Source organism: Apodemus sylvaticus, chromosome 3 (assembly GCF_947179515.1).
Source record: "Apodemus sylvaticus chromosome 3, mApoSyl1.1, whole genome shotgun sequence".
In the NCBI taxonomy this organism is placed as follows: domain Eukaryota; kingdom Metazoa; phylum Chordata; class Mammalia; order Rodentia; family Muridae; genus Apodemus; species Apodemus sylvaticus.
In genome coordinates, this window is record NC_067474.1 from 33,813,835 (window position 1) to 33,841,741 (window position 27,907).

Consider the following 27,907-nt stretch of genomic DNA (forward strand, 5'->3'; position numbering starts at 1 on the left):
TAAAATCATGTGGAAATGATGATATATGGTACTTAGTGTGTCTCAGAGACACACTGTTATTTAGCTGAGCACGGTGACATACCCCTTAATCCTACCACTTGGGAATTAGAGGGCAGGCAGGCTTTTTGAATTCAGATCAGCCTGATTTAACACCAAAATTCCAGGCCAACCAGAGAAACATGGTAAGACTTGTTCACAAAAATAATATAAACCACTCTATGTTGTTTTAATATTACAGATTTTAAATAATTCCACTCCACACAATGGTCAGAATTAAGTAGGAGTTTTATAGAAGAAAATTACTTTAATTCCTAGTATATAACACTTTTTGTGGTATAATCAATTTAATTTCCTCTGTTTCTTTATGGCACTGTGAACTGACACCAAATGTTATCATGTTTCTGGGAAAGACTTATTTTTAAAGGAATGATTGTTTGCAGCTATTGTTATCTAGCCAATATAAGGTTTTCCATGCTTACTCTAGAATCAAAGGACACTAATTGAAGACTACATTAGCCTCTCACCTTGGAGTATCCATTGGATAATGGACTACATCAGATGATGATAGTGTATTTCACAGCTTAGTGCAGGTTGGTTATCAAGTTGGAAACCATAGTTACTACTTGATTCTAAACAAATGTCTGTGAAGAAAAATGAGGTACCAGCTACTATATATCATTAATGACTCCATAATTGCTGCTGTTTCTGCTGTTAATGTTTTCTCTGTGCTTTTCTGAAGCATTCACTACCTACCAGACAGAAGATACAAGATGTCAGCAAAGGAGACTATCAGACAAAGATTCAAAAGTGTGACTTACAGATAGCAGTATTTGTACAGCACTGTGGATGACCTCTAGGTACTGGAAATCGACAACACAGCCTGTGACTGAGACGTATGTGTAGTCATCCATCATGTCATGGGCTGATGGCGGTAGCACTCTCCGCACACATCCAGGTCCATGTTCCCTCCACCATGACCGATGTACAGAGATGTTGAAGGTCATCAGATCTGTGTCCTATATGGCAGTAGACAAGAGAACAATTTAATTACATCATACTTTATACATTGACATTGGAAGGAGTTCAGGATAGACAGAAGTGCAGAAATTATTTTAATTTCAAATGAAGAAAAGAAGAAAAATGAAAGCCAAAAATGTCATGTACATGACATGTTTGCACTCCTGAGTTATAGTTATTCAATGTAGAGACATAGTCCTTTGAATAATAACATTTGCCTTGTAAAGTTTCTACACATCAAGAGTCTAGGGGGCTTATATCTTGCTTACATGCAATCTTTTCTACATTTTGTATTGTGATATTATCATTGACATCATCATCCTACAGTCATATTTACTGAGTCCTTCATTGCATACTAGATGATGTTGTTTAAGAGTTCCACATACTACAGCTATCTCTGGGTATTTCATAGGAAATTTGTTCAGAATTCTCTGCAAATACAAAATATTTATATGCTCATCTCTAATATAAAATGGTACAATATTTTTCTTATGTATCATCAGCAAAAATTTAAGGATCAGGGGTCAGGATGTTATACTAAAATACATTGGTGGGCCCAGACTATAATTATAGGTACATATTCTCTCTCTCTCTCTCTCTCTGTCTCTCTCTCTCTGTCTCTCTCTCTCTCTCTCTCCCTGTCTGTCTGTCTCTCTCTTCTCTTCTTTTCTTTCTTTTTTGCTTTTCCTTCTTTCATTTCTTTCTTCCTTCATTCTTCCATTCCTTTCTTCCTTTCTATCTCCAAGGCAATCTGTTACAACTGAAACTGTCCTCAAATATGCAATGCATTGAACTCCTGAACCCTCTACCGTCACTTCCTGAATGCTGAGATTACAGCATGTGTCACTCTACTTGGATGAAAATACCTATAAAATAAACAGGCAGTGAATGGAGATGAGATATACAGAGAAAGAGAAGAAGCCAAAGTAACCATATAGGTAGACATTGTGCTGATATAAGCTACTGCCAAGAAATGCAATGGGCATTGAAGGAAAATAATGAAATGAAGAAATGATCTATGAAGTTAGATGGTTCACAGCACTGCCAACAACAAACTCAACCCAAGAAAACTTATTTCAGATTTCTGCCTCTGGAAAGGAGAGAGAAGGAATTTCTGTTGACTAAGCCAATCAGTTTGTGATAATGTATTATGATAGCCATAAAAAACTAGTGTAGGGAGAGAAAGTAAATTGTTACAGGTACATTAATTGGCATAAGTTAGTAGAGCAAGCAAGGCATATATATATATATATATATATATGAAAAATACACTTCAATGTATTTTTACAATAGGAATATATCAGACTTCACTCGCACAATCAAGGTATCTTAGGTATATATAAATATTAGAAAGCCAAAGTTATTCTGAAAAATTTCTTGTTCCAATCAATTTGGATACAAGGTTCATAATCTGTATTTTGGCAAGGGCACATTTGGCAGACTAAGATTTTCATATTTGAACTTTTGGGTGAGATGGTGGGCTAGAAATTGCCTTTATGTAACTTGATGAAGAGCTAGAAGGATGGAAGGAAAAAAAAGACTCTATTCCAAAGAGAGAAAGAAACATCTTTGGAAATGTTCAAAGATCAGTACAGGACATCAGGAAAGGGGAGAGAAAGAAAAGCAGGAATACAGTCAGTAGAAATGAGCCAAGCAGAGGACTTCTCCATTTGTGTGGAAGGGCAAGAAATGAGTCCTCACAGAGAAGGTAACAGAGGCAGTCCTTGGTGAAAAGAGATTTGTAGTTCTGCCTTAAACAAGTTCACACCCTGATGAGCCTCAAACCCAGTTGTAAGTTCTGGTGAGACAGTGATGTCTTTAGCAAATGGGTCAGCATTGGAGAGGAATCCCATTGGTAACATGTTGAGAGGGGACCTATTGCTGCAAACTGAGCTGCACTAGGGGCTGAAGATGGGGAAAAATCACAAAACTTGGAGATCCAGTTTGACTAGTATAAGCTCTAGGGTGACAGCTGTAGAGAGTAGGCATTGAGGATTATAAGAAACCAGAAACATACACTCACATATATACACACTGACACAAGCACATATGCACGCGCGCGCGCACACACACACACACACACACTCACACATGCTCACACACCAAGACAAAAACAAATGAGATTTTTCAGCTCAGGAAATGAAGTGTGCATAGAAGGATAACTACATCCCTAGTTATCTGAAGCAGACTTCATCAACTGAGAATTATCTTGGAATTTGAGAGCTCTGTGCCTGCTGTCAGCAAGTAGTTCAACTTCTAAATACACCTATCTAACATTCACTACAGCTACAGTAGGTAATTTGATGACCACGTGTATGTCTCTTCAACTAGGTGATTAATACATGGGAGATCTTCAAAGTGTAATGACTCCTCTACCTTACAGTATTGCTGCATCTCCTAGCACATGTAGGAGAAAACCCTTAGATGGAATATCAGTCACTTCAGGGGATCCAATCCAGAGTATTGGCAAAGTAGGAGAATTTGCAGAGACTGCAAAGAGAAGACTGCCTAGCCAAAGCCTTAATGCACATAGAAGGGACTCTACTAATATGAAGACAGCACTGGAGGACACTAAATGCTTTTCCAATGTGGGTTTAACCCTAGCACAAGTCACAGGACAAATGAATCTACAAGCACATCGAACTTCCATCCATGGTCCAGGGCCTGCTGATACTGTGTATTTCATATCAGTTTGATAAAATATCTTTATGCTGTTTGTATCTATTGTGAAGGGAGTCATTTCCCTAATTTCTTTCTCACTCTACTTATCCTTTGAATATATAAAGGCTACTGATTTACTTGTGTTGATTTTATAACCTGCCACTTTGCTGAAGTTGTTTATCAGCTGTAGGAGTTCTCTAGTAGAGTTTTTAGGGTCACTTAAGTATACTATCATATCATCTGCAAATAGTGATAGTTTGACTTCTTCCTTTCCAATTTGTATCTCTTTGACTTCCATATGTTGTCTAATTGCTCTAGCTAGGACTTCAAGAACTATATTGAAAAGATATGGAGAGAGGGGGCAACCTTGTCTAGTCCCTGATTTTAATGGGATTGCTTCAAGTTTCTCTCCATTTAGTTTGATGTTGGCTACCGGTTTGCTCTATATTGCTTTTACTATGTTTAGATATGGGCCTTGAATTCCTGTCCTTTCCAAGACTTTTAGCATGAAAGGTGCTGAATTTAGTCAAATGCTTTTTCAGTATCTAATGAAATGATCGTGTGGTTTTTTTCTTTGAGTTTGTTTATGTAGTGGATAGCATTTATGAATTTCCTTATATTGTACCATCCCTGCATCCCTGGGATGAAGCCTACTTGATCATGGTGGATGATCGTTTTGATGTGTTCTTGGATTCAGCGGGCAAGAATTTTATTTAGTATTTTTGCATCGATATTCATAAGGGAAATTGGCCTGAAATTCTCTTTTTTAGTTGGATCTTTGTGTGGTTTTGGTATCAGCGTAATAGTGACTTCAAAGATGGAGTTGGGTAGTGTTTCTTCTGTTTCTATTTGGTGGAATAGTTTGAAGAGTATTGGTGTTAAGTCTTCTTTGAAGGTCTGATAGAATTCTGCACTGAAACCACCTGTGCTTTTTTTGGTTGGAAGCCTATCTATAACCCCTTCTATTTCTTTAGGGGTTATGGGTCTGTTTAGATGCTCTTTTTGAACCTGGTTTAATTTTGGTAATTGGTATCTGTCTAAGAAAATGTCCATTTCCTCCAGATTCTCCAGTTGTGTTGAGTACAGCTTTTTGTAGTAGGATCTGATGATTTTTTGAATTTCCTCAGTTTCTGTTGTAATATCTCTGTTTTCATTTCTAATTTTGTTAATTTGGATACTTCCTCTGTGCCCTTTGGTTAGTCTGGCTAAGGGTTTATCTATCTTGTTGATTTTTTCAAAGAACCAGCTTTTGGTCTTGTTGATTCTTTGTATGGTTCTCTTGGTTTCTACTTGATTGGTTTCAGTCCTGAGTTTGATGATTTCCTGTCTTCTTCTCCTCCTGGGTGAATTAGCTTCTTTTTGTTCCAGGGCTTTCAGTTGTTCCGTTAATCTTCTAGTGTATGCTCTCTTGAATTTCTTTTTGGAGGCACTCAAAGCTATGAGTTTTCCTCTTAGCACTGCTTTCATTGTGTCCCATAGATTTGTGTATGTCATTTGAGGATGTTGGTTTAGTATACTTGACCAAGTCATAGTTTGACTATAAATTTTTGAAGAAAGAGCTTGTTTGATCTATCTCAAATGAGGACAGGGTTGAGGTGGATCAGAAATCAAATGTGTTTGCCACATGGACCTGAAAACTTGAGTTTGATCAATAGAACCCAGGTTAAAGTTGAAAGGAAGAACTGACTTCTCAAGTGGTCAATGAACTGTACAAATACCATGGCACATTCCTACCCCCACCCATCATGCACACACATACACAATAATAGTAATGGGTATAATTGGAAAGAGATATGAGAAGGGAGTATTAAAGCCACTCACTAGTATTATGCTAGGATCCATGTGACTTTCCATGTCCACTGTGTCTGCTTTATAAAATTGGGAGGTATAATTATTGGTGTACATATGTTTATAATCATTGCATAATCATGATTAAATATTCAATTTTTTAATACTGTTTGGCCTTCTTTATATCTTATGACCATTTTATTGTATGTTTATTTTCATCAGATATTGTAATAGCTATGTCCTTTGCCTTTTGTTTGCTTACTAGATTGACTTGCACTCTGTGGCAGTCTTTGCCAGACAGGTGTCATTTTTTTTTTTGTGGAAAAATAATTTAACTCTGATTTCTAGTTTAGTTAGCTGCGATGCATATATGAGTTAAGTTTATTTATGTTTAAGGTTATTATGGATAGATAGTCATCAGTATTTATAATTTTGTTGGCAGTATTTTGGTTAGATATTTTTCCAAATTATTCTGGTAAGGTTTTGGATTTTGTTTTGTTTTTGTTCGTTTGTTTGGTTTTTGTCAACTTGACACAAACTAGAGTTATCTGGGAAGAAGAACCTCAATTGAGAAAACAACGTCTCCATCACTGGGGGCACTTTTTTGATTGTTGGTGGATATGAGAGGGCTCAATCACTGTGTTCTGGGTGGTTTGGATGGTATAATAAAGCTGAGTGAGACAAAATGGGCAGGGAAAAACCCACAAAGCCTCAACCCTAAAATAAAGAAATGTAGGTAACTGAGGAAAACTGGGTAGAAGAACATACCAATGGGCTATTCACTGTAGGTAACTGAGGAAAACTGGGTAGAAGAACATACCAATGGGCTATTTACTGCCAAATAGTCAACTCTGAAAACAGACCTATAAGTAACAATATATGGACACAGCAGGTTATATATTAGGATATATGAATATATGCATGCAATAAAAATTGGTCAATAAAAGAGGCCATGAATTTGAAGAAGAAGGATATATGGAAGGGTTTGGAAAGAAGAAAGAGAAGGGGGAAACACTGTAGTCAAATCCAGGGAGGGGGGCGCTGCCAGAGCCTTATAAATACAGAGGCAGATGCTAACAATCAACTATTGGACTGGGCATGGGGTCCCCAATGGAGGAGCTGGATGATGGTCCAGAGGAGATGAAGGGGTTTACAGCCCCATGGGAAGAACCAAGGGGCACACATGGTTCCAGCTAAAAATGTGGCAGAGGAAGGCCTTGCTGGGCATCAGTGGGAGTAATGGTCCTTGGTCAGGTAAAGGCTCAACAGAGGCCCAAACAAAGGGAAACGGAGGGGGGAAGGGGGACAGAGGAAGGAGTGTGTTGAGTGGAAAGGCATATATGTGGAGGCAAGGGGAAGGAGGAGGGGGAGGGGTTGTGGGTCTTAGGGGAGGGAGGATATCGGGAAAGGTTTTACCATTGACAATGTAAATGAAGACGATATTCAAATAAATTATAAAAAAAAGACACCCCTGGAAGGAAACAGGTTGAGTTACCTAGGGGCAGCAAGTCAGTAGCAGCCGTCCTGCTGAGCCTGGTATGGCCCTGGTGGGCAGAGTGATGTGGATCCTGCCCCTGGGACAGGGCCTCTATATGAGCCAGCCTCCATGAGTGTCAGTGGCTGCTGGGGGCGTAAGGCTTGTTTGTGTAATAACATGCATATTTTCTGGAACCAGCGCTGGCAGTTGAAGACTCTTACTTTCCAAGGAATACCCTCCTAATTAACAATAATGAGTCCATAATAATTATTAACACTAGTCTAGAACTCAAGGGTGCAGCTATATCACAGCAAAATGGTAAGCAGTGGGATCTTCAGGATAACCCTTAGGGCTATGGGAAAGAGCTCTAAGTGCAAGAGTTCTCAAATATATAATTTCTCAACTATGGAAAAAATAAGGATGAAATATGAATTATATGAGGGGGGCTACACAAATCTAAAGGAACAAAACCCATTGTGCTGTGAACCAGCTTGGAAGGAGATCAAGTGATTTAGTGCATGGTGATCACAGGAGATCCCACCCAGCTAAGATTTTTGTTTGTGCTCACAAAGGCAGATAGATTCCTGAGTTCAGGTCATCCTAGGACACAGAGATGTTAGGGCCAGGCGTGGTGGAAATTTTAACTGCAGGGCAGGGTCCCACCCAATTAGCTATTGTTTGTTCTTAACAAAGGCAGACAGATGTCTTAATTCTTTTGCAGTGCTAAGAGAAACCGTTTGCTTTCTGTCTCCTAAAAAAATCAAAGGGCCGAGATCACAGGATGCGGAATCATAAGACAATCAAAAGGAAATCTGGAATAAATGGTGGGATTGATAATGTGAAATAAATGACTGGACCTGTTTTCTGTAGGAGATGAACTTTTCAGAGAAACTTTTAAGATTAAAAAGAAAGAACCATCTGGGGAACTGACATAGGCAAGCAGAAGAATATAGACAGAGAGATCTCCAGAGAGAAAACACTACATAGACTGGAAAAACTGTATCAAGCAGAGCACAGGTCCTTAGCTTGGACACATGATTTGACTTTGAGTCATTCTTTTTACTGCTCCCAGATACCCTTTCTCAGAGGCCCTCTCCAAGCTGAGGCTGGTCCTCAGCAGTGCTCCTCCATGGCAAATGATTCGGTCCTCACTCCCAGTTCTGTGCCTTGAGTTGTTGCCCTAACTATTTGCTGTACAAATTGTAAGCTAAATAAATCCTTTTCTCCCTAAGTTGTTCTTTGGTTATAGTCTGTATCACAGCCATAGAAAGCTACTCAGGACATAAAATAAATAAGGATTCCAATTGTCCCTGTGAAGCAGGAGGAGGAACTAATAATGCAGGGCAGTGAGGTGGCTCCCAGGCCAAGGCACTGAACATCTAAGCATCTTTGGGAGTGGACGGCACCCAGGCTAGCGCACTGCATAGAGAGTAGAAGGCACTCAGGCAAGTGTATCACAGAGAGGTAGTGGATGGAGCCCGGGTTAGAGCACTACACTGCTGGGCAGCTGGGGGAGGGGGAACAGAGTCAGATTCTTTTGGGTTCACAACTTCCTCTCCTCCTAAACAAGGCTTGTTGTCACCCAGGCCAGACACTTTGGCTGGAGCAGCTCCATATATGGCTTTTGCTGAGAGGCCAGAGGCTGTTTGATCAACTGAGCATCCCTATCCCTGCTCCCTTGGCTATTTTCAGCCCTGTCTGTGGACATCATGTTAATAGTTTGTAAAAGTAATGGTTTGGGCTCTGCAAGCATGAAGAAGCTGGTGGAAAGGAGAAAGCCTTTGAAGTCGCAAATGGGTGAGATTGAATGTCAGAAAAACAAGTATATCCCATATACTCTCCTGCACAGGGTAAGGCAGGAGGTCACAAAGATACCCAGAGCATATTCCTAAGTAAAGCTACTCTATGTAGTTATATTTTTTTCCCTCAGCCTCAGGAATTGAAGGGAACTTTATGAGCATGTCTGAAATTATACCAATAATAAAACGTTTTACTTTTTTTTTTTTTTTTGCTTGTTGGTTTGCTATTCAATTACCTTTACAGCAATAGTGCTTTATTGACAATAAAACATTTCACTTCACTTTTAGGGTCTGTTGATTTGCTACATGAATCACTTCCAACTCTCCGAGGGTAAAATATTACAGAAAAATAATTGCTTTCATTGGTGGATTTAGTTTAATGCAAAGCAATTTACCTGCAGGCAAAGTGCAGAGATGCACACTGACTGCTTCACTTCCTGATCATCAGATTTAATCTCTTACAGTTAGTCCTGATTAATATAGAAGAGCTATGTGTTTTCCCATCTTAATAGAATACATTAGGTTCTGGATGAATTAACACAATCTTGAAATTCAGAAATTTTTTTTCTTTTAAGCATTCTTATCTACTGATCTTCATTATTGTGGCACATTAGTTTCGTTCAATGTGACTTTGACTAAAATGTAAACAAATAAAACACAAATTATGCATATTTGTTAAACCCATAAAACATCTCAGCACAGTTCTTACTTAACTGTAGAGATACAGCCATTTATTAATCGTACTATGCTTCTACGGACTGTATTAAAATTTGACAGTGAACATCAATAGCATAAAATTATATTTAAGATACTTCATACATTTGCTCTGGAGTTTTATTTTAAGTTTGTATCCATTTTCTATGCCCTTCACTACTAGATTTCAAACACAAAAAAATTACTAAACATATGACAATTTGATTTTCTCTCTACAAGACAAATCAGACAAAAGGAAATGCATAAAACTTCAAGGGAATATATATACATATATAAATATGCATATACCTCTACTGTTACTACATCATGACCTAGAATTTTAAATGTACAGATTATTATGAAACTACAGATAAACAATATCAAAATAATATTTAATATTTCAAATGTCTCCTTTCGACATGTAAGTAGAATGCTATATGATGCTTTTACGTTAACCTGATTAAAAATTTTAAAAAACAAAGCTAGTTTGAGATTATAACTAATGTTAATACCAACAACAGTGTTCAGATTTATGAAATTGTAAGTGAAGAGTAACAGTTTGGCATCTTGAGATGCGACATTTTGGCATGAAAATGACTTAGAACTAAAAAACTTTGAAAAGAAAATTTCTTTGCTTAAATAAGGATCTTAATTTACAAAGTTGGCCCCCTTCCTTGACTGTAAGGAAAGGTCAACCTTGATTATCTAACATGGCTTTACTTGCTACAGGCTGGAAATAGCATAAAGGAACCTCCACACAGTGGCCTAGGATTTCTCCCTTAAGTGTAGCATTCCACACACACTGCTTCCTGGGTGTGTACTTAAGGCTGGGTTTTGAGCCATTTCTTTGATTATAACCCAGTCCTTGGAGGTCTCCCACATATATATGAAATTATATGCCAAAGCTCTTGATTGTTTCTCTGTTATTCTGTCCCATCATTTGCTATTCAGCCAAGCATGGGGTGGGCAGAGAACCACTGTGGAAAGTACAACAAGGCTCGGGTTATCTTTCTTGTGAGGTCAGGTGTAGGGGGAAGAGGTGATAACCAAAATCTGGTTCTCTAATTGGTTCTTGGTTATGTCAATAAAGACAGCAGAAGCCAATTGCTGGGTGAAGGCATAGAGATGGGATTTCCGGCTGGCAGGAAAAGAAGGGGGGAGAGGATTGGGGATTCTGGGGAGGATGTGGAGCAGATAGGAAGCGGCAGATACGTCCGTCTCTCGGGACACCTATAGTATGCAGCCTCTGCCACAGGTGGAGGCCAAGAAGTATGGCAAAGGCTAGTGTTAGATTACGATAGGAAATTCTTTACCTAGCAGTTGTGTTATCAGGCTGGTTTTAAAATATTAAGGCTGTCTGGTGTTTTCCATCCACGTCAGTGACTCAGGTGGCAGGAGAAAGGGCACAACCGCGGGGCTGTTTTAGAGGTTTGGCAGAGTGGGAGCTGGGTGACTTGGCTGATGCCGGTACCCAGAAAGGAGCAAATAGAGACCTGAGCTGCTTGGCAAAGCTAGGCGTGGCAGCTGGGTGAGACGGTTGGTGCCAGCATTGGGCAAGGAGCAAGCAAGCATTTTAAAATTACCCTCAACAGTCAGGCTTGAAGGCAATATGAAAGTAAGATGGCGGTTTGACAGTGACCAAGAGTAGCTGTTGACATAAGGTCAATCAGGAGTAGCTTTTCCCGTACATAACACTGTGATTTGGAAAACTTCCTGGTTTGTATCAGTTCTTTCATTGCATTAATCTACATTGTAGTCTTTAGGCCATGTTCTTCAAATATTTGAAATACAGGAAAAAGTTCCCATTAATCTTTTGAAATGTTGCTCATTAGCACCAAATGTAGACATGCCTGCCTTCATGTTATTCACAGTGTTTCTGAGGTATTAGTTCACACACAAAATGTCATTATTCATTTCTTTTCAGTATGTTTCTATATAATGTTTCATTAGCCAAAGAGTTAGAATTTTTCTCTTTGGCATTTAAGTTACTTTTGATATATGCTCAATTTGGCTTTAGATAATCATCTCTATTTCTAACTACAGATACAACTAAACAATAATATTTACACTTTTCTTTCAGTTGCAGATCAAAGAGTTGCTGAGTTTGTTTTTATATACACTTCTGTATTCTGTGTCTTTTCACCTTGTTTCATCAGTTGCCAGTAAAAATTGTAATGTTAGAGGGGGGAGAAGAGCAGGAATTTTCATTTTCAAGAGTTGCTAGAAGCCGGGTGGTGGTGGTACATGCCTTTAATCCCAGCACTTGGGAGGCAGAGGAAGGTGGATTTCTGAGTTCAAGGCCAGCCTGGTCTACAAAGTGAGTTCCAGGACAGCCTGGGCTACACAGAGAAACCCTGTCTTGAAAACAAACAAACAAACAAACAAACAAAACAAAAAAAGAGAGTTGCTAGAATTTGAATTTATACAATAAAATCATACCAGTAAAATAATTCTGCATTTCAAAATGTGAATTATAACAGTTGAGGTAATTTTCTATATATCTAATTATTATCTTCTCTATACTAAGTATTTTAGGGAGAAATGTGGATTTATATTATATGCAGAAATCAGTGTTTCACAGGGATGTTTAAGTATTTATGTTCTGAAATACAATGACTTCCCATAATGAACTGCAAATTTTAAGAATTGAGCTAACTGGGGCACCAGAGGAGGAGGAGGCAGGTCAGTTATTCTCTGTAGGGAGTCTCTGTAGGGCAGCCATTTAGGGTTACAGTCACCAGGGAAGGAGATGCCTCGGTTGATAGTTTCTGTACACAATAGTTTTAGCTAAAGGGTAATCATTTATAATATTTATACTTGGACCAGAGGAAGACTTTGCCACGTCACTGAGCCTCACCCAGGGAAGGCTTTGCCATTTTCATGAGTATGAGGAACTCTGGTCCTGGACATGGCCATGACTGTGTCAATAATACACAACTTGTTTGGAATTTCCTCACTCCCTCTAACTTCTCATTGATTCAAATATAACAGTGATTGTGTACTCTTTTCCTGTAGTAAGCACAGATGCTATAAAAAGGCCTATAGAATATGCAAGCTTCCACAGGGGAAAGTCCGTCATTTGTCGATGCCTTCTCAAGTCTTCCTGCAGGTCATAGTGATATGGTGTATATAAATAAGAGTGTAAAAAATCAAGAGAGGATATATATCACTGTAATCCTAGCACTTTGGAGACAGGCAGAAGGATTGAGACAGTTTAAGGATAGCTTGACCCATAATGAGACTGTATACATACACGTACACACAAACACACACACACACACACACACACACACACACACACACACTTAAAAGCCTATCTCCAAAGTGGCAACTGGTTGTTGAACATTTACATACTCAAGTTCTCATCTTTACAGCTGTGCATTGCTGGAGTTTTTCAGTTCAATTGTCCACAGGCCGGATATAGCCGTTTATCTTTAAGCTGGGGTTTGCTGCCACTTCATGAAATGTTGAAAGCTTACCCACACATTATATGGCATTTATCTGAGCTATACATTGGGATTCAAAGTGAACAAGAGTTCTTTTTTCTTCTTACATGGAATATGTATTATATGGGGAAAGATGTGTAACAAGGAACACAAGTACACACGCAAAACTGTTATACAATGTGAAAGTCATAAAAAGAAGTAACTTGTTATCAATGCCTAGTATTGCTTCATACAAAGTACCTAGAAATGGCTTCTCTGAGTTGAGTAGATATTTAGGGTAAGATATACACAAAGGCAAAAGGGCTTAGTCTTTAAGAGAACTTGATCTTGCAGAGGACCAGAGTTTTATTCCCAGCATCCATACAGTGGCTCACAACTACCTGGAACTACAGTTCCAGGGAATCTAATGTCCTCTTCTGATCTCCATGGGCACAAGGTACACACACAGTGTATAGACATACATGGATGGAAAATACGCATACACATATAATAAAATAAATAAATCTTAAAGAACTTGAGAAAATATTTACTGAAGGAAAAGAAAAACTATTAATAGAATTAAGTATCAGGGAAAAGAGTTTCCCAGCTAACAGATTACAAAGATGAAACACCTAGATGATAAAAGGGTTCAAGTATTCAGAGAACTGACAAATGACTCTGTAGATGGAAGGAAGCTAAGATGAGGATTGGGTAGTTTTAAGGAGATTTGAAGTTATAGGAGACAAAACCCTAATAAAAAATCAAGAAATATGCAAAATCCAGATGGGCAGCCAAATCTTGATGCCATCTGATTTGTAGGAATTTAGAGAATGAATGTGACTGGGCACCAATAGAAAGACGCTCATCAAGTTGTTTCTGTAGTGGGAAGTGTGAAAGATGATGTAAGAAACATATTGTTATGACACGTTTCAGAGCAGTCCCTTTCTCCTTCTGACTCTCCCTGGCACATGGAGATTGTTCCTGAGCTTTGTGAGAAAGCTGCAGGAAGCTGAATGATAACACTGAAGAAAGTGTGTGGTGCTGCTGAGAATGCTGCTGCCATTCTGCTTCTCTGGAGCTTGTAATTCTTTCACTTGTACACAGACGTCTCTGTCATAAATAGCGATTGGGTTTCCCTGCCCAGGTACAGATCTCACAAGAGATTTCTCCTTGTGGCACTCAGGTTTGTACAATGTAATTTTTTTTTATCTACAACTCTAATTTGGAGATCCAATTTTTTTTGTAGTTTTATTGGTTCTATACATTTAAGAGCTCCTCACTCTTCTGTTTGTAGTTTTATATATGGTAGAAATGGTGGTGACTTCCAAGATCTCTGCGTGCTGACTCAAACACTAGAAAAACCCTAAAACTTTTTTTCCACCTATGGAAAATACAGAAATGATGATTATCTAACATATGAATATAGTAAACATAACTCAATGGAGCAAATGTCATCTCTGGTCACAGGGATGGAAAACATTTGTCTTGCTAGAGAGGGTTGACTCTGCTGGGAAAGCCTGGTATCTTTATTTATACTGCATTAAGAAATGTCTAAAAGGTAGAAGTGGATATTTCAGGATTTTCTAGTTATCCTTCATTGTCTTGGTCATTTTATAGTAGGCATTAGTATGCCTAAACAAACATCTTAGTAAAAACGTAAAAGAAAGATATATTTAATTATATATGAACATATATATATCAGATAAATATATATTTAATTATAATATATATAATATATATAGTTATATATATAATATAATTATATATCTGTTCATACAGATATATATATATATCAGATAAATATATATTTAATTATAATATATAGTTATATATATAACATAATTATATATCTGTTCATATATAATTAAAGTTATCAAAGAAAATGAACAGAAATGTAAAGGAAAAAGAATTTCATTCCCTATATTATTTGGGTCTCGCCGCATGATGTTGAAAGGAGCCAATAAGAACCTCCTGCTTTTTTAATAATGATAGAATAAATTATTCATCTTATTAGGGTAAGTGAAGCAAATAAAGTATTAAAAAAATCTCTTTTTTTCCCCTTTTCTTACTTTCTTTATTTTAAATTCCAGATTTTATTTCTTGCCCGGTCCACCCTCTGACTGTTCGACATCCCATACCTCCTCTCTTCACCCCTGTCTCCACGACGATGATAACGACGTTCCCAACCTCCTACCCCCCACCATACCACTAGATCTCTAAACTCCCTGGGGCCTCCAGTCTAGTTAGGTGCATCTTCTCTAACTAAACCCAGACCAGGTAGTACTCTGCTGGATATGTGTTGGGGGGCTCATCTCAGCTGGAGTATGCTGCCTGGTTGGTAGTCCAGTGTCTGAGAGATTTTTGGGGTCCAGGTTAATAGAGACTGCTGGTCCTCCTACAGGTTTTCTCTCCTCCTCAGCTTCTTCCTGCTTTCCCCTAATTCAACCACAAGGGTCAGCAGCATCTGTCCAAATATCAACATTTGACTCTTTCAGCTGGTTATTGGGTCTTTCAGAGGGCAGTCATGATAGGACCCTTTTTGTGAGCACTCTATAACCTCAGTAATAGTGCCAGAGCCTCCCTTGAGGTAGATCCCTCTTTGGGCCTGTAGCCTGACCTTCTTTCCCTCAGGTTCCTCTACATTTCCATCCCTGCAGTTCTTTCAGACCGGAACAATCATGGGTCAGAGTTTTGACTGTGGAATGGAAACCCCATCCCTCACTTGATGTCCTGTCTTTCTGCTGAGGTGGGCTCTACAAGTTTCCTCTCCCCAGTGTAGGGCACTTCATCCAAGGTCGCTATCTTTAAGTCCTGAGAGTCTCTCATATCCCAGGTTTCTGGTACATTATGAAGGGTCTCCCCAACCTCCTACCTCCAGAGTTTGCCTGTTTCCATTCTTTCTGCTGGCCCTTGGGGCTTCAGTCCTTTCCCTCCACCCCAAACCACATCATGTACTTCTCTGCCACCCATCCGCTTTCCCTCCCAAATCTCTGCCCCCCTAAAAGAAAATCTTTTAATTGGTACATCTGAATCAGAGTTTTATATGGTATAGTATTTATACAAAGCTGCATGATCTTGTCAATCTAATTAGAATTTCCATAATTTCTTTGTGTTAGAAACATTCAAGGTTTTTCTATTAGTCCTTTCTGATTAAATGTTGATTTGTTGTTTACCTGGCTGTGTCTCAATAGATAAGAATCCACATTTTTCGTATCCATTCCTCCATTGAGGGACATCTGGGTTCTTTCCAGCTTCTGGATATTATAAATAGGGCTGCTATGAACATAGTGGAGCATGTATCCTTATCATATGCTGGGGAATCCTCTGGTATATGCCCAGGAATGGTATAGCGGGGTCCTCTGGTAGTATCATGTGCAGTTTTCTAAGGAACTGCCAGACTGATTTCCAGAGTGGTTGTACCAGTTTAGCTGTGGAGGAGTATTTCTCTTTCTCCACATCCTTGCCAGTATCTGCTGTCTCCTGAGTTTTTGATCTTAGCCATTCTAACTGCTGTGAGGTGAAATCTCTATGGAATACTACTCAGCTATTAAAAACAATGAATTCGTGAAATTCTCAGGCAAATGGGTGGAACTGGAGAATGTCACCCTGAGTGAGGTGACCCAATCACAAAAGAACACACATGCTATGCACTCACTGATAAACAGATATTAGCCCAGAAGCTTGGAATACCCAAAAAACAATTCACATATCAAATGATGCTCAAGAAGAAGGAAGGAGAGGCCTCTGGTCCAGGAAAGGCTCAGTGCAGCAGTGTAGGGGAATACCAGGACAAGGAAACAGAAAGGGGTAGATTGGGGAATAGGGGGAGGGAAGAGGACTTATGGGACCTTAGGGGAGGGGGGAGCCAGGAAAGGGGAAATTATTTGAAATGTAAATAAAGAATATATTGCATAAAAAAGAAGATATGAAACATTTCCTTCCTAATTGTATTTTGATGCTTTATCTTGAAGCTCAAACTAAAATCACTGCCTGCTACTCTTCAGTGTTTAATCAGCTTTCAATCACTGAGAAAATACATGAGGTAATCAGTTTAGAAAATTTTCTGGTTAATGGTCACAGAGGTTTCATTTCATGGTTACTTGTCCTATTACTTCAGACCTATGGTAATGTGAACATTGTGTAATACATGAAATGATAAAGGAAAGCTATTCACTTCAAGAAAGTGAAAAATGGCCAATTGTGCCTGGGAGCAGATCATGTGCTCCAGCCTCCCCCGCTCCATTCTCCCCACACCCAGAGACAGCTTGACTACTAGGAATTCTGGTACGACCAGATGCACAGATGAAACCCGCACTCTCCCTCCCCAATACCTAGCCTAACTGGGATCCCCCTTTCCCTGGGGCCAGAGGATGGAGGACCTCTTGCCCTTAAGAGACATGTCTTCCTTCTGGTCTGTTCCAGGCCCCACCATCTTACCCATACAAAGAAACAATTTGACGCCCAGAAGTTCCAACACAACTAGGCTCACAAGAGGTCCATCACAGCCAAGCTCACAGATCAAGTGCTCTAGAAGTACTCCCATAGCCAGAGACAGCCTGACACAAGGAAGTCCACTATAACCAGGCTCACAAGGAACAGACTCCAGTCAGAGACAGCAAGGCCAGGTAACACCAGAGATAAGCAGATGAAGAGAGGCAAGCACAAGAACATAAGCCGAAGAAACCAATGCTTTACAGGAACCAGTAGTTCCACAATAGCAAAGCCTGTATACCCTAACACACCTGACAAAGCAAGATTATCACCTAAAAATCTCATATCATGAAGATGATAAAGACCTTAAAGAAATACAGGAAAACACAGGTAAACAGGTAGAAGCCCTTAAAGAGGAAACACATAAATCCCTTAAAGAAACACAAGAAAACACAATCAAACATGTGACAGAATTGAACAAATCCATCGAGGATCTAAACAAGGAAATAGGAACAGAAAAGAAATCACAAAGAGAGACATCCCTGGAGATAGAAAACTGATCAGGTGTTACAGACACAAGCATTACCAACAGAATACAAGAGTTAGAAGAGAGACTCTTATGGAGAAGATACCATAGATGATATTGACACAACAGTCAAAAAAAAAATACAAATTACAAAATGCTCTTAACCCCAAATACCCAGGAAATCCAGAATACAATAAAAAGGCCAAACTTAAGAATAATAAGTATGGGCAGTTGTGGTGCACACATTTAATCCCAGCCCTTGGGAGGCAGAGACAGGCAGATTTCTGAGTCTGAGGCCAGCCTGGTCTACAGAGTGAGTTCCAGGACATCCAGGGATATCCCTGACAGAGAAACCCTGTCTTGAAAAACAAACAAACACACAAACAAAAGAATAATAAGTAGATACAAGAATGAAGATTACAAATTCAAAGGGCCAGTAAACATCTTCAACAAAGTCATAGAAAAAAAACTTCCTTAACATAAAGAAAGAGATGCCTATGAATAAACAAGGAGCCTACAAAACACAAAACATATTGGACCAGGAAAAAAATTCCTCACATCACAAAATAATCAAAATGCCAAATGCAGAAATTAAAGAAGGAATATTAGAGGAGGGGCTTCCGGGCGGCTAGCAGGGAGAAGTTGGTGTGCTCTGGTGGGCCCAGCGGGCCCCAGCAGGAGCCTTCAGGTGCCTGCTTTGGGATCTGAACAGCCTGGGCCACAGCACTCATTCTCCAGGAAGTGCGGAGACCTGGTGTGCACCCAGAGGCAGTCTGGGAGCTCACAGCACAGCTTGCTCCTGTGGTGCGGAGCTTAGGTTCCAGTCCTGAGGCCTCTGGCAGGAGCCCTCAGACCTCTCCCCTTCCGGATCCAGATCAGCCTGGGCTGCAGCACCACATCTCCAGGTCCTGCAGGAGGCAGGAGGGGCTTCCGGGTGGCCAGGCCAGCGGGGAGAAGTCTGTGTGCTCCAGTGAATCCAGCGGGCCCTAGCGGGAGCCTTCAAGTTTCTGCTTGGGATCTGAACAGCCTGGGCACAGCACCCTGTCTCCAGGCAGTGCAGGAGGTAAGTGGTGCACCAGAGGTCACCTGGGAAGGGGCAGCTTGCACTAGTGAGTCCAGCATTGACAAGACCAACTAACACCAGTGAGAACTAGATGGCAAAAGGCAAACGCAGGAACGTCACTAACAGAAATCAAGGCAATATGGCAACATCTGAACCTAATTCTCCTTTACCAGCATGTCCTGGATACCCCATCACACCAGTAAAACAAGATTTGGATTTAAAATCACTGGTCATGATGCTGGTACAGGAACACATGAAGGACATACTTAAAGAAATTCAGGAGAAAATGGATCAAAAGTTAGAAGCGCTTGCAAGGGAAACACAAAAATCATTGAAAGAAATCCAGGAGCATACAAAAGCCAACAATGAGGAAACGCAAAAATCACTTAAAGAAATACAGGAGAACTTTGGTCAACAGGCTGAGGTCATGAAAGAGGAAACACAAAAATCTCTTAAAGAATTACAGGAAAGCACAAACAAGCAAGTGAAGGAGCTAAGCAAAACCATCCAGGATCTAAAATCAGAAGTAGAAACAACTAAGAAAACTCAAAGGGAGACAACTTTGGAGATAGAAAGCCTTGGGAAGAAATCAGGGGACAGAGATGCAAATATCAACAACAAAATACAAGAGATAGAAGAAAGAATCTCAGATGCTGAAGATTCCATAGAAACCATGGACTTAACAGAAAATGCAAAATGCAAAAAGCTTGTAACCTAAAATAGCCAGGAAATCTAGGACACAATGAGAAGACCAAACCTAAGGATTATAGGCATAGATGAGAGTGAAGATTTACAACTTAAAGGGCCAGCAAATATCTTCAATAAAATTATGGAAGAAAACTTCCCTAACCTAAAGAGAGAGATGCCCATGAATATACAAGAAGCCTACAGAACTCCAAACAGACTGGACCAGAACAGAAATACTTCCCGTCACATAATAATCAAAACACCAAATGTTCTAAACAAAGAAAGAATATTAAAGGCAGTAAGAGAAAAAGGCCAAGTAACATATAAAGGAAGACCTATCAGAATCACAGCAGACTTTTCACCTGAGACTATGAAGGCTAGAAGGTCCTGGGCAGATCTCATGCAGTCTCTAAGAGAACACAAATGCCAACCAAAACTACTATATCCAGCAAAACTCTCAATCACCGGAGATGGAGAAACTAAGATATTTCATGACAAAACCAAGTTTACCCAATATCTATCCACAAACCCAGCCCTACAAAGGATAATAGGAGGAAAACACCAATATAAGGAGGGAAACTTCACCCTGGAAAAAGCAAGATAGTAACCTTTCATCAAATCCAAAAGAAGTTAAGCAATCAAATTTAAAAAATAACGTCAAAAATGATAGGAAGTAACAATCACTATTCCTTAATATCTCTTAACATCAATGGACTTAATGCCCCAATAAAAAGACACAGACTAACTGACTGGATACACAAACAGGACCCTACATTTTGCTGCTTACAGGAAACACACCTCAGGGTCAAAGACAAACACTACCTTAGAGTAAAAGGCTGGAAGACAATTTTACAAGCAAATGGTCTCAGGAAACAAGCTGGAGTAGCCATTTTAATATCAGATAAAATTGACTTTCAACCCAAAGTCATCAAAAGAGACTGTGAGGGACACTTCTTGATGGTCAAAGGAAAAATACAACAAGAAGAACTCTCAATCCTGAACATCTATGCTTGAAATGCAAGGGCACCCTCTTTAGTAAAAGAAACTTTATTAAAACTCAAAGCACACATTGCACCTAACACAATAACTGTGGGTGACTTCAACACTGCACTTTCCTTAATGGACCGATCAGGAAAACAGAAACTAAACAGGGACACAATGAAACTAATTGAAGCTTTGGACCGATTAGATTTAACAGATATATATAGAACATTCTATCCTAAAACAAAAGAATATACCTTTTTCTCAGCACATCATGGTACCTTCTCCAAAATCGACCATATAAGTGGTCACAAGACAGACCTCAATAAATATAAGAAGATCGAATTAATCCCATGCCTCCTATCAAATCACTATGGAGTAAAAGTGGTCTTCAATAGCAATAAAAACAACAGAAAACCCACATACACGTGGAAACTGAACAATATTCTACTCAATGATACCTTGGTCAAGGAAGAAATAAAGAAAGAAATTAAAGACTTTTTAGAACACAATGAAAATGAAGACACAACATACCCAAATCTATGGGACACAATGAAAGCAGTGCTAAGAGGAAAACTCATAGCCCTGAGTGCCTCCAAAAAGAAAATGGAGAGAGCATACATTACCAGCTTAATGACAAACCTGAAAGCCTTGGAAAAAGAAGAGGCTATTTCACCCAGGAGAAGTAGGAGGCAGGAAATCATCAAACTCAGGGCCGAAATCAATCAAGTAGAAAAAAAGAGAACCATACAAAAAAAAATCAACAAAACCAGGAGCTGGTTCTTTGAGAAAATCAACAAGATAGATCAACCCTTAGCCAGACTGACCAAATGGCACAGAGAAAGTATCCAAATTAACAAACTTAGACATGAAAAGGGAGATATAACAACGGAAACTGAGGAAATCCAAAAAATCATCAGATCCTACTACAAGAGACTGTACTCAACACAACTGGAGAATCTGGAGGAAATGGACAATTTCCTTGACAGATACCAAATACCAAAGTTAAATCAGGACCAAATAGATCATCTAAATAGTCCCATAATGCCTAAAGAAATAGAAAGAGTCATAGAAAGTCTTCCAACCAAAAAAAGCACAGGACCAGATGGTTTCAGTGCAGAATTCTATCAGACCTTCAAAGAAGAGTTAACACCAATACTCTTCAAACTATTCCACGAAATAGAAACAGAAGGAACACTACCCAATTCCTTCTACGAAGCCACAATTACGCTGATACCAAAATGACACAAAGATCCAACAAAGAAAGAGAACTTCAGACCAATTTCCCTTATGAACATCGATGCAAAAATACCCAATAAAATTCTTGCCAACCGAATCCAAGAACACATCAAAACGATCATCCACCATGATCAAGGAGGCTTTATCCCGGGAATGCAGGGTTGGTTCAATATACGGAAATCCATCAATGCAATCCACTACATAAACAAACTCAAAGAAAAAAACCACATGGTCATTTCATTGGATGCTGAAAAAGCATTTGACAAAATTCAGCATCCTCTCATGCTTAAAGACTTGGAAAGAACAGGAATTCAAGGCCCATACGTAAACATAGTAAAAGCAATATACAGCAAACCGGTAGCCAGCATCAAACTAAATGGAGAGAAACTTGAAGCAATCCCACTAAAATCAGGGACTAGAGAGGGCTGCCCCCTTTCTCCTTATCTTTTCAATATTGTACTTGAAGTACTTGCTCGGGCAATTCGACAACATAAGGAGGTCAAAGGGATGCAAATTGGAAAGGAAGAAGTCAAACTATCATTATTTCCAGATGACATGATAGTCTACCTAAGTGACCCAAAAAATTCCACTAGAGAACTCCTACAGCTGATAAACAACTTCAGCAAAGTGGCAGGTTATAAAATCAACTCAAGCAAATCAGTGGCCTTCCTATACTCAAAGGATAAGCAGGTTGAGAAAGAAATTAAGTAAGTGACCCCCTTCACAATAGCCACAAACAATATAAAGTATCTTGGGGTGACTCTTACCAAATATGTGAAAGATCTGTATGACAAGAACTTCAAGACTCTGAAGAAGGAAATGGAAGAAGACCTCAAAAAATGGGAAAACCTCCCATGCTCATGGATCGGTAGAATCAATATAGTTAAAATGGCCATTTTGCCAAAAGCAATATACAGATTCAATGCAATACCCATCAAAATCCCAACTCAATTCTTCACAGAGTTAGAAAGAGCAATTATCAAATTCATCTGGAATTAGCAAAAAAAACCCAGGATAGCTAAAACTATTCTCAGCAACAAAAGAAATTCTGGGGGAATCAGTATCCCTGACCTCAAGCAATACTACAGAGCAATAGTGTTAAAAACTGCATGGTATTGGTACAGTGACAGGCAGGAGGATCAATGGAACAGGATGAAATGAACCCACACACCTATGGCCACTTGATCCTTGACAAAGAGGCTGAAAACATCCAATGAAAAAAGATAGCCTTTTCAACAAATGGTGCTGGTTCAACTGGAGGTCAGCATGCAGAAGAATGCGAATTGATCCATCCTTGTCTCCTTGTACTAAACTCAAATCCAAATGGATCAAGGACCTCCACATAAAGCCAGGCACTCTGAAGCTAATAGAAAAGAAACTGGGGAAGACCCTTGAGGACATCGGTACAGAGAGAAAGTTTCTGAACAGAACACCAATAGCGTATGCTCTAAGAGCAAGAATTGACAAATGGGACCTCATAACATTACAAAGTTTCTGTAAGGCAAAGGACACCATCAAGAGGACAAATCAGCAACCAACAAATTGGGAAAAGATCTTCACCAATCCTACATCAGATAGAGGGCTAATATCCAATATATATAAAGAACTCAAGAAGTTAGACTCCAAAAAACCAAACAACCCTATTAAAAAATGGGGTACCGTGTTAAACAAAGAATTCTCACCTGAAGAACTTCGGATGGCGGAGAAGCATCTTAAAAAATGCTCAACTTCATTAGTCATTAGGGAAATGCAAATCAAAACAACCCTGAGATTTCACCTTACACCAGTCAGAATGGCTAAGATTAAAAATTCAGGAGAAAGCAGGTGTTGGAGAGGGTGTGGAGAAAGAGGAACACTCCTCCACTGCTGGTGGGGTTGCAAATTGGTACAACCACTCTGGAAATCAGTCTGTCGGTTCCTCCGAAACGGCACCTCACTTCCAGAAGATCCTGCTATACCTCTCCTGGGCATATACCCAGAGGATTCCCCACCATGTAATAAGGATACATGCTCTACTATGTTCATAGCAGCCCTATTTATAATTGCCAGATGCTGGAAAGAACCCAGGTATCCCTCAACAGAAGAGTGGATGCAAAAAATGTGGTATATCTACACAATGGAGTACTATTCAGCCATTAGAAACAATGAATTCATGAAATTCTTAGGCAAATGGATGGAGCTAGAGAACATCATACTAAGTGAGGTAACCCTGACTCAAAAGGTGAATCATGGTATGCACTCACTAATAAGTGGATATTAACCTAGAAAACTGGAATACCCAAAACATAATCCACACATCAAATGAGGTACAAGAAGAAAGGAAGAGTGGCCCGTTGTTCTGCAAAGACGCAGTGAAGCAGTATTCAGCAAAACCAGAACAGGGAAGTGGGAAGGTGTGGGTGGGAGGACAGGGGGAGAGAAGGGGGCTTATGGGACTTTCGGGGAGTGGGGGGCTAGAAAACGGGAAATCATTTGAAATGCAGATAAAAATATATCGATTAAAAAAAAGAAGGAATATTAAACATCGTAAGTGGGAAAAGGTTAAGTAACATATAAAGACAGAACTTTCAGAATTACACTAGATTTCTCAGCAGAGACTCTAAAAGCCAGAAGATCTTGAGCAGATACCATGAAGATGGTAAGAGAAAACATATGATAGCCCGGGCTACTATACCCAGCAAAACTCTTAATCACCATAGATGGAGAAACCAAAATATCCCCTGACAAAACCAATTTTAAGCAGTAAGTAACATTAATCCAGCACAACAGAGTATAATAGAAGGAAAATTCTAATACAAGGGGGAAAACTACAACCAAGAAAAACCAAGAAATTAATCTACTTACAACAAACCCAAAAGAAGAGAACTATACAAACATAATACCATCTCTAACAACAAAAATATCAGGAACCAACAATCATTGGTCTTCAATATCTCTCCTCATCAATTTACTCAATTCCCCATTAAAAAGACATAGTCTATAAGACTGGATACATAAACAGAAAGGATATATTTTGCTTCATACCAGAAATATACCTCAGTGACAAAGACAGACACTACCTCAGAGTAAAAGCCTAGAAAAGAAATTTCTAAGCAAATAGCCCCAAGAAACAAGCTGGAGTAGCCATTCTAATATCTTGTAAAATATACTTCAGTCAAAAGGTATCAAAAAGATGGGGAAACATACTCCATACACATCAAAGGAAAATTCTACCAAGTTGAACTCAGAATTTGTAAAAGAAACATTACTGAAGACCAAAACATACATTGAACCTCACACAATAATAGGGGGAGACTTCAACAACCCATTCTCACCAATGGACAGATTATGGAACTAGAATGTAAACAGAGACACAGTGAACCGAACAGAAGTTATGAACCAAATGGGTTTGACTACAGAACACTTTAACCAAAAAGTGTTCTATATCTTATTCTTCTCAGCACCTCATGGTACCCTCTCCAATACTAACCATATAATTGGACACAAAGCAAGTCTCAACAGATAGAAGAAGATTGAACTAATACCATGCATGCTATTAGACCACAATGGATTAAGGATGGTGTTCAGTCACAACAGAAACAACAGAGAGCCCACATACTCATGGAAGCTGAACAACTCTCTATTCAATGATAACTTGGTCAGGGGAGAAATAAAGAAAGAAATTATAGATTTTCTAGAATTTAACAAAAATGAAGGCACAGCATACAATGAAAGCATTACTAAGAGGAAAACCCATAGCATTGAGTGCTTTCATAAATAAATAGGAGAGCTCGTACACTATCAACTTAACAGCATATTTGAAAGCTCTAGAACAAAAAGGAGCAAATACACACAAGAAGACAATAGAGCAGGAAATAACCAAACTAAAGGCTCAAATCAACCTTGAAAGAAAGAAAATTTTATGAAGAGTTAACAAAACTAGGAGTGGATTCTTTGAAAAAAATTGACAAAATAGACAAACTTTTAGCGAAACTAACTAAAGGGCACAGAGACAGTATCTGAATTAAGAAAAATCAGAACTGAAAAGGAAGACAACAAAAACTGAAGAAACTGATTCAAAAAGTCATTAGGTCTTAGTTTGAAAGCCTATACTCAACAAAACTGGAAAATCTGAATGAAATGGACAATTTTCTAGATAAATACCAAATATCCAAGTTGAATCAGGATCAGATAAAGCATCTAAACAGTCCTATAACCCCTAAAGAAATAGAAGCAGTCATTAAAAGTCTCCCAACCAAAAAAAAAAAAAAAAAAAAAAAATTCCCAGGGCTAGATGGTCTTAGTGCAGAATTATATGGGACCTTCAAAGAAGACCTAATACCAATACTTCTCAAACATTTCCACAAAACAACCACAGAGGGAACACTACCTAATTCATTCTATGACACCACAGTTATGTTGATGTTTAAACCACATAAAGACAGAAGAAAGAAATCTTCAGACCAAAATTGCTTATGAATATCAGTGTAAATATACTTAAGAAATTTCTCCCAAACTGAATGCATGAACACATCAAAATAACCATTCTCCAGGATCAAGTATGCTTTATCCCAGGGGATGCAGCGATGGTTCAATATATAGAAATCCATTAATGTACTCCACTATAAAAACAAACTCAAAGAAAAAAACACGTGCTCATTTAATTAGGTGCTGAAAAACCCTTTGACAAAATACAAAATACAACAACCCTTTGTATTAAAAGTCTTGGATGCCAGGCGGTGGTGGCACACACCTGTAATCCCAGCACTCTGGGAGGTAGAGGCAGGTGGATTTCTGAGTTCGAGGCCAGCCTGGTCTACAGAGTGAGTTCCAGGACAGCCAGGGCTATATAGAGAAACCCTGTCTCAAAATAAACCAAATCCAAAAAACCAAAATAAAATAAAATAAAATAAAAAAGTCTTGGAAAGATCAGGAATTCAAAACACATACCTAAACATAATAAAAGGAATATATAGCCAACCCATAGCCAACATCAAATTAAATGGAGAGAAACTTGAAGCAATCCCGCTTAAACCAGGCATAGGAAAATATGGTACTCAAAGTTCTAGATAGAGCAATTAGACAACAAAAAGAAGTCAAAGGGAGGCCAATTGGAAAGGAAGATGTCAAGGTATCATTGTTTGCAAATGATAGGATAGTATACAAAATCGATTCCCAAAATTCTACCTACAGCTGCAAAACAACTTCAGAAAAGTGGCTGAATTACAATTAATTAAAAAAAAAATCCGTAGTCTTCCCCTATGCAAAGGATAAACTGGCAGAGAAAGAAACTAGAGAAACAACAGCCTTCACAATAGTCACAAATAATATTACATACCTTGGTCTGACTCTAACCTAGCATGTGCAAGATGTGTATGACAAGAACTTCAAGTCTCTAAAGAAGGAAATCGAGAACCCAGAAGTTGGAAAAATCTCCCATGCTCATGGATTAGCAGGATTAACATAGTAAAACTTACCATTTTACCAGAAGCAATCTACAGATTTAATGCAATCCCCATCAAAATTCCAACTCAATTCTTCACAAAAATAAGAGCAACTCTCAAATTCATTTGGAAAAAAAAAAACACACCTCAAAATAGCAAAAACAATTTTTTAAATTTTTTTTTATTCGATATATTTTTATTTACATTTCAAATGATTTCCCCTTTTCTAGCCCCCCCCCCCACTCCCCGAAAGTCCCATAAGCCCCCTTCTCTCCCCCTGTCCTCCTACCCACCCCTTCCCACTTCCCCGTTCTGGTTTTGCCGAATACTGCTTCACTGAGTCTTTCCAGAACAAGGGGCCAAGTACTTCTGGGGGAATCCCCATCCCTGACCTCAAGGTTTACTACAGCGCAATAGTGAAAATCCACATGGTATTGGTGCAGAGACAAACAGTTTGATCAATGGAATATAATTGAAGACCCAGAAATAAACCCGAACAACTATGGTCACTTGATTTTTGAGGAAGAAGCCAAAACCATCCAGTGGGAAAAAAAGATAGCATTTTCAACAAATGGTGCTGGCTTAACTGGTGGTTGGCATGTAGAGGAATGGAAATTGATTTATTTTTATCTCTTTGTACAAAGCTCAAGTCCAAGTATATCAAGGACCTCCACATGAAACCAGATATGCTGAATCT

At 39.0% G+C, this 27,907-nt stretch overlaps 1 protein-coding gene across 1 annotated transcript in view; it reads right to left on the reverse strand.

Annotated features, from left to right (window-relative positions):
• Positions 1-27,907, reverse strand: part of Nkain3 (sodium/potassium transporting ATPase interacting 3) — a 377,140-nt gene that overhangs the window by 178,280 nt on the left and 170,953 nt on the right. Inside the window, exon 3 of the mRNA XM_052175775.1 lies at positions 819-1,016. Coding sequence (XP_052031735.1) covers positions 819-1,016 — 198 coding nt within the window. The remainder of the gene's footprint in view (positions 1-818; positions 1,017-27,907) is intronic.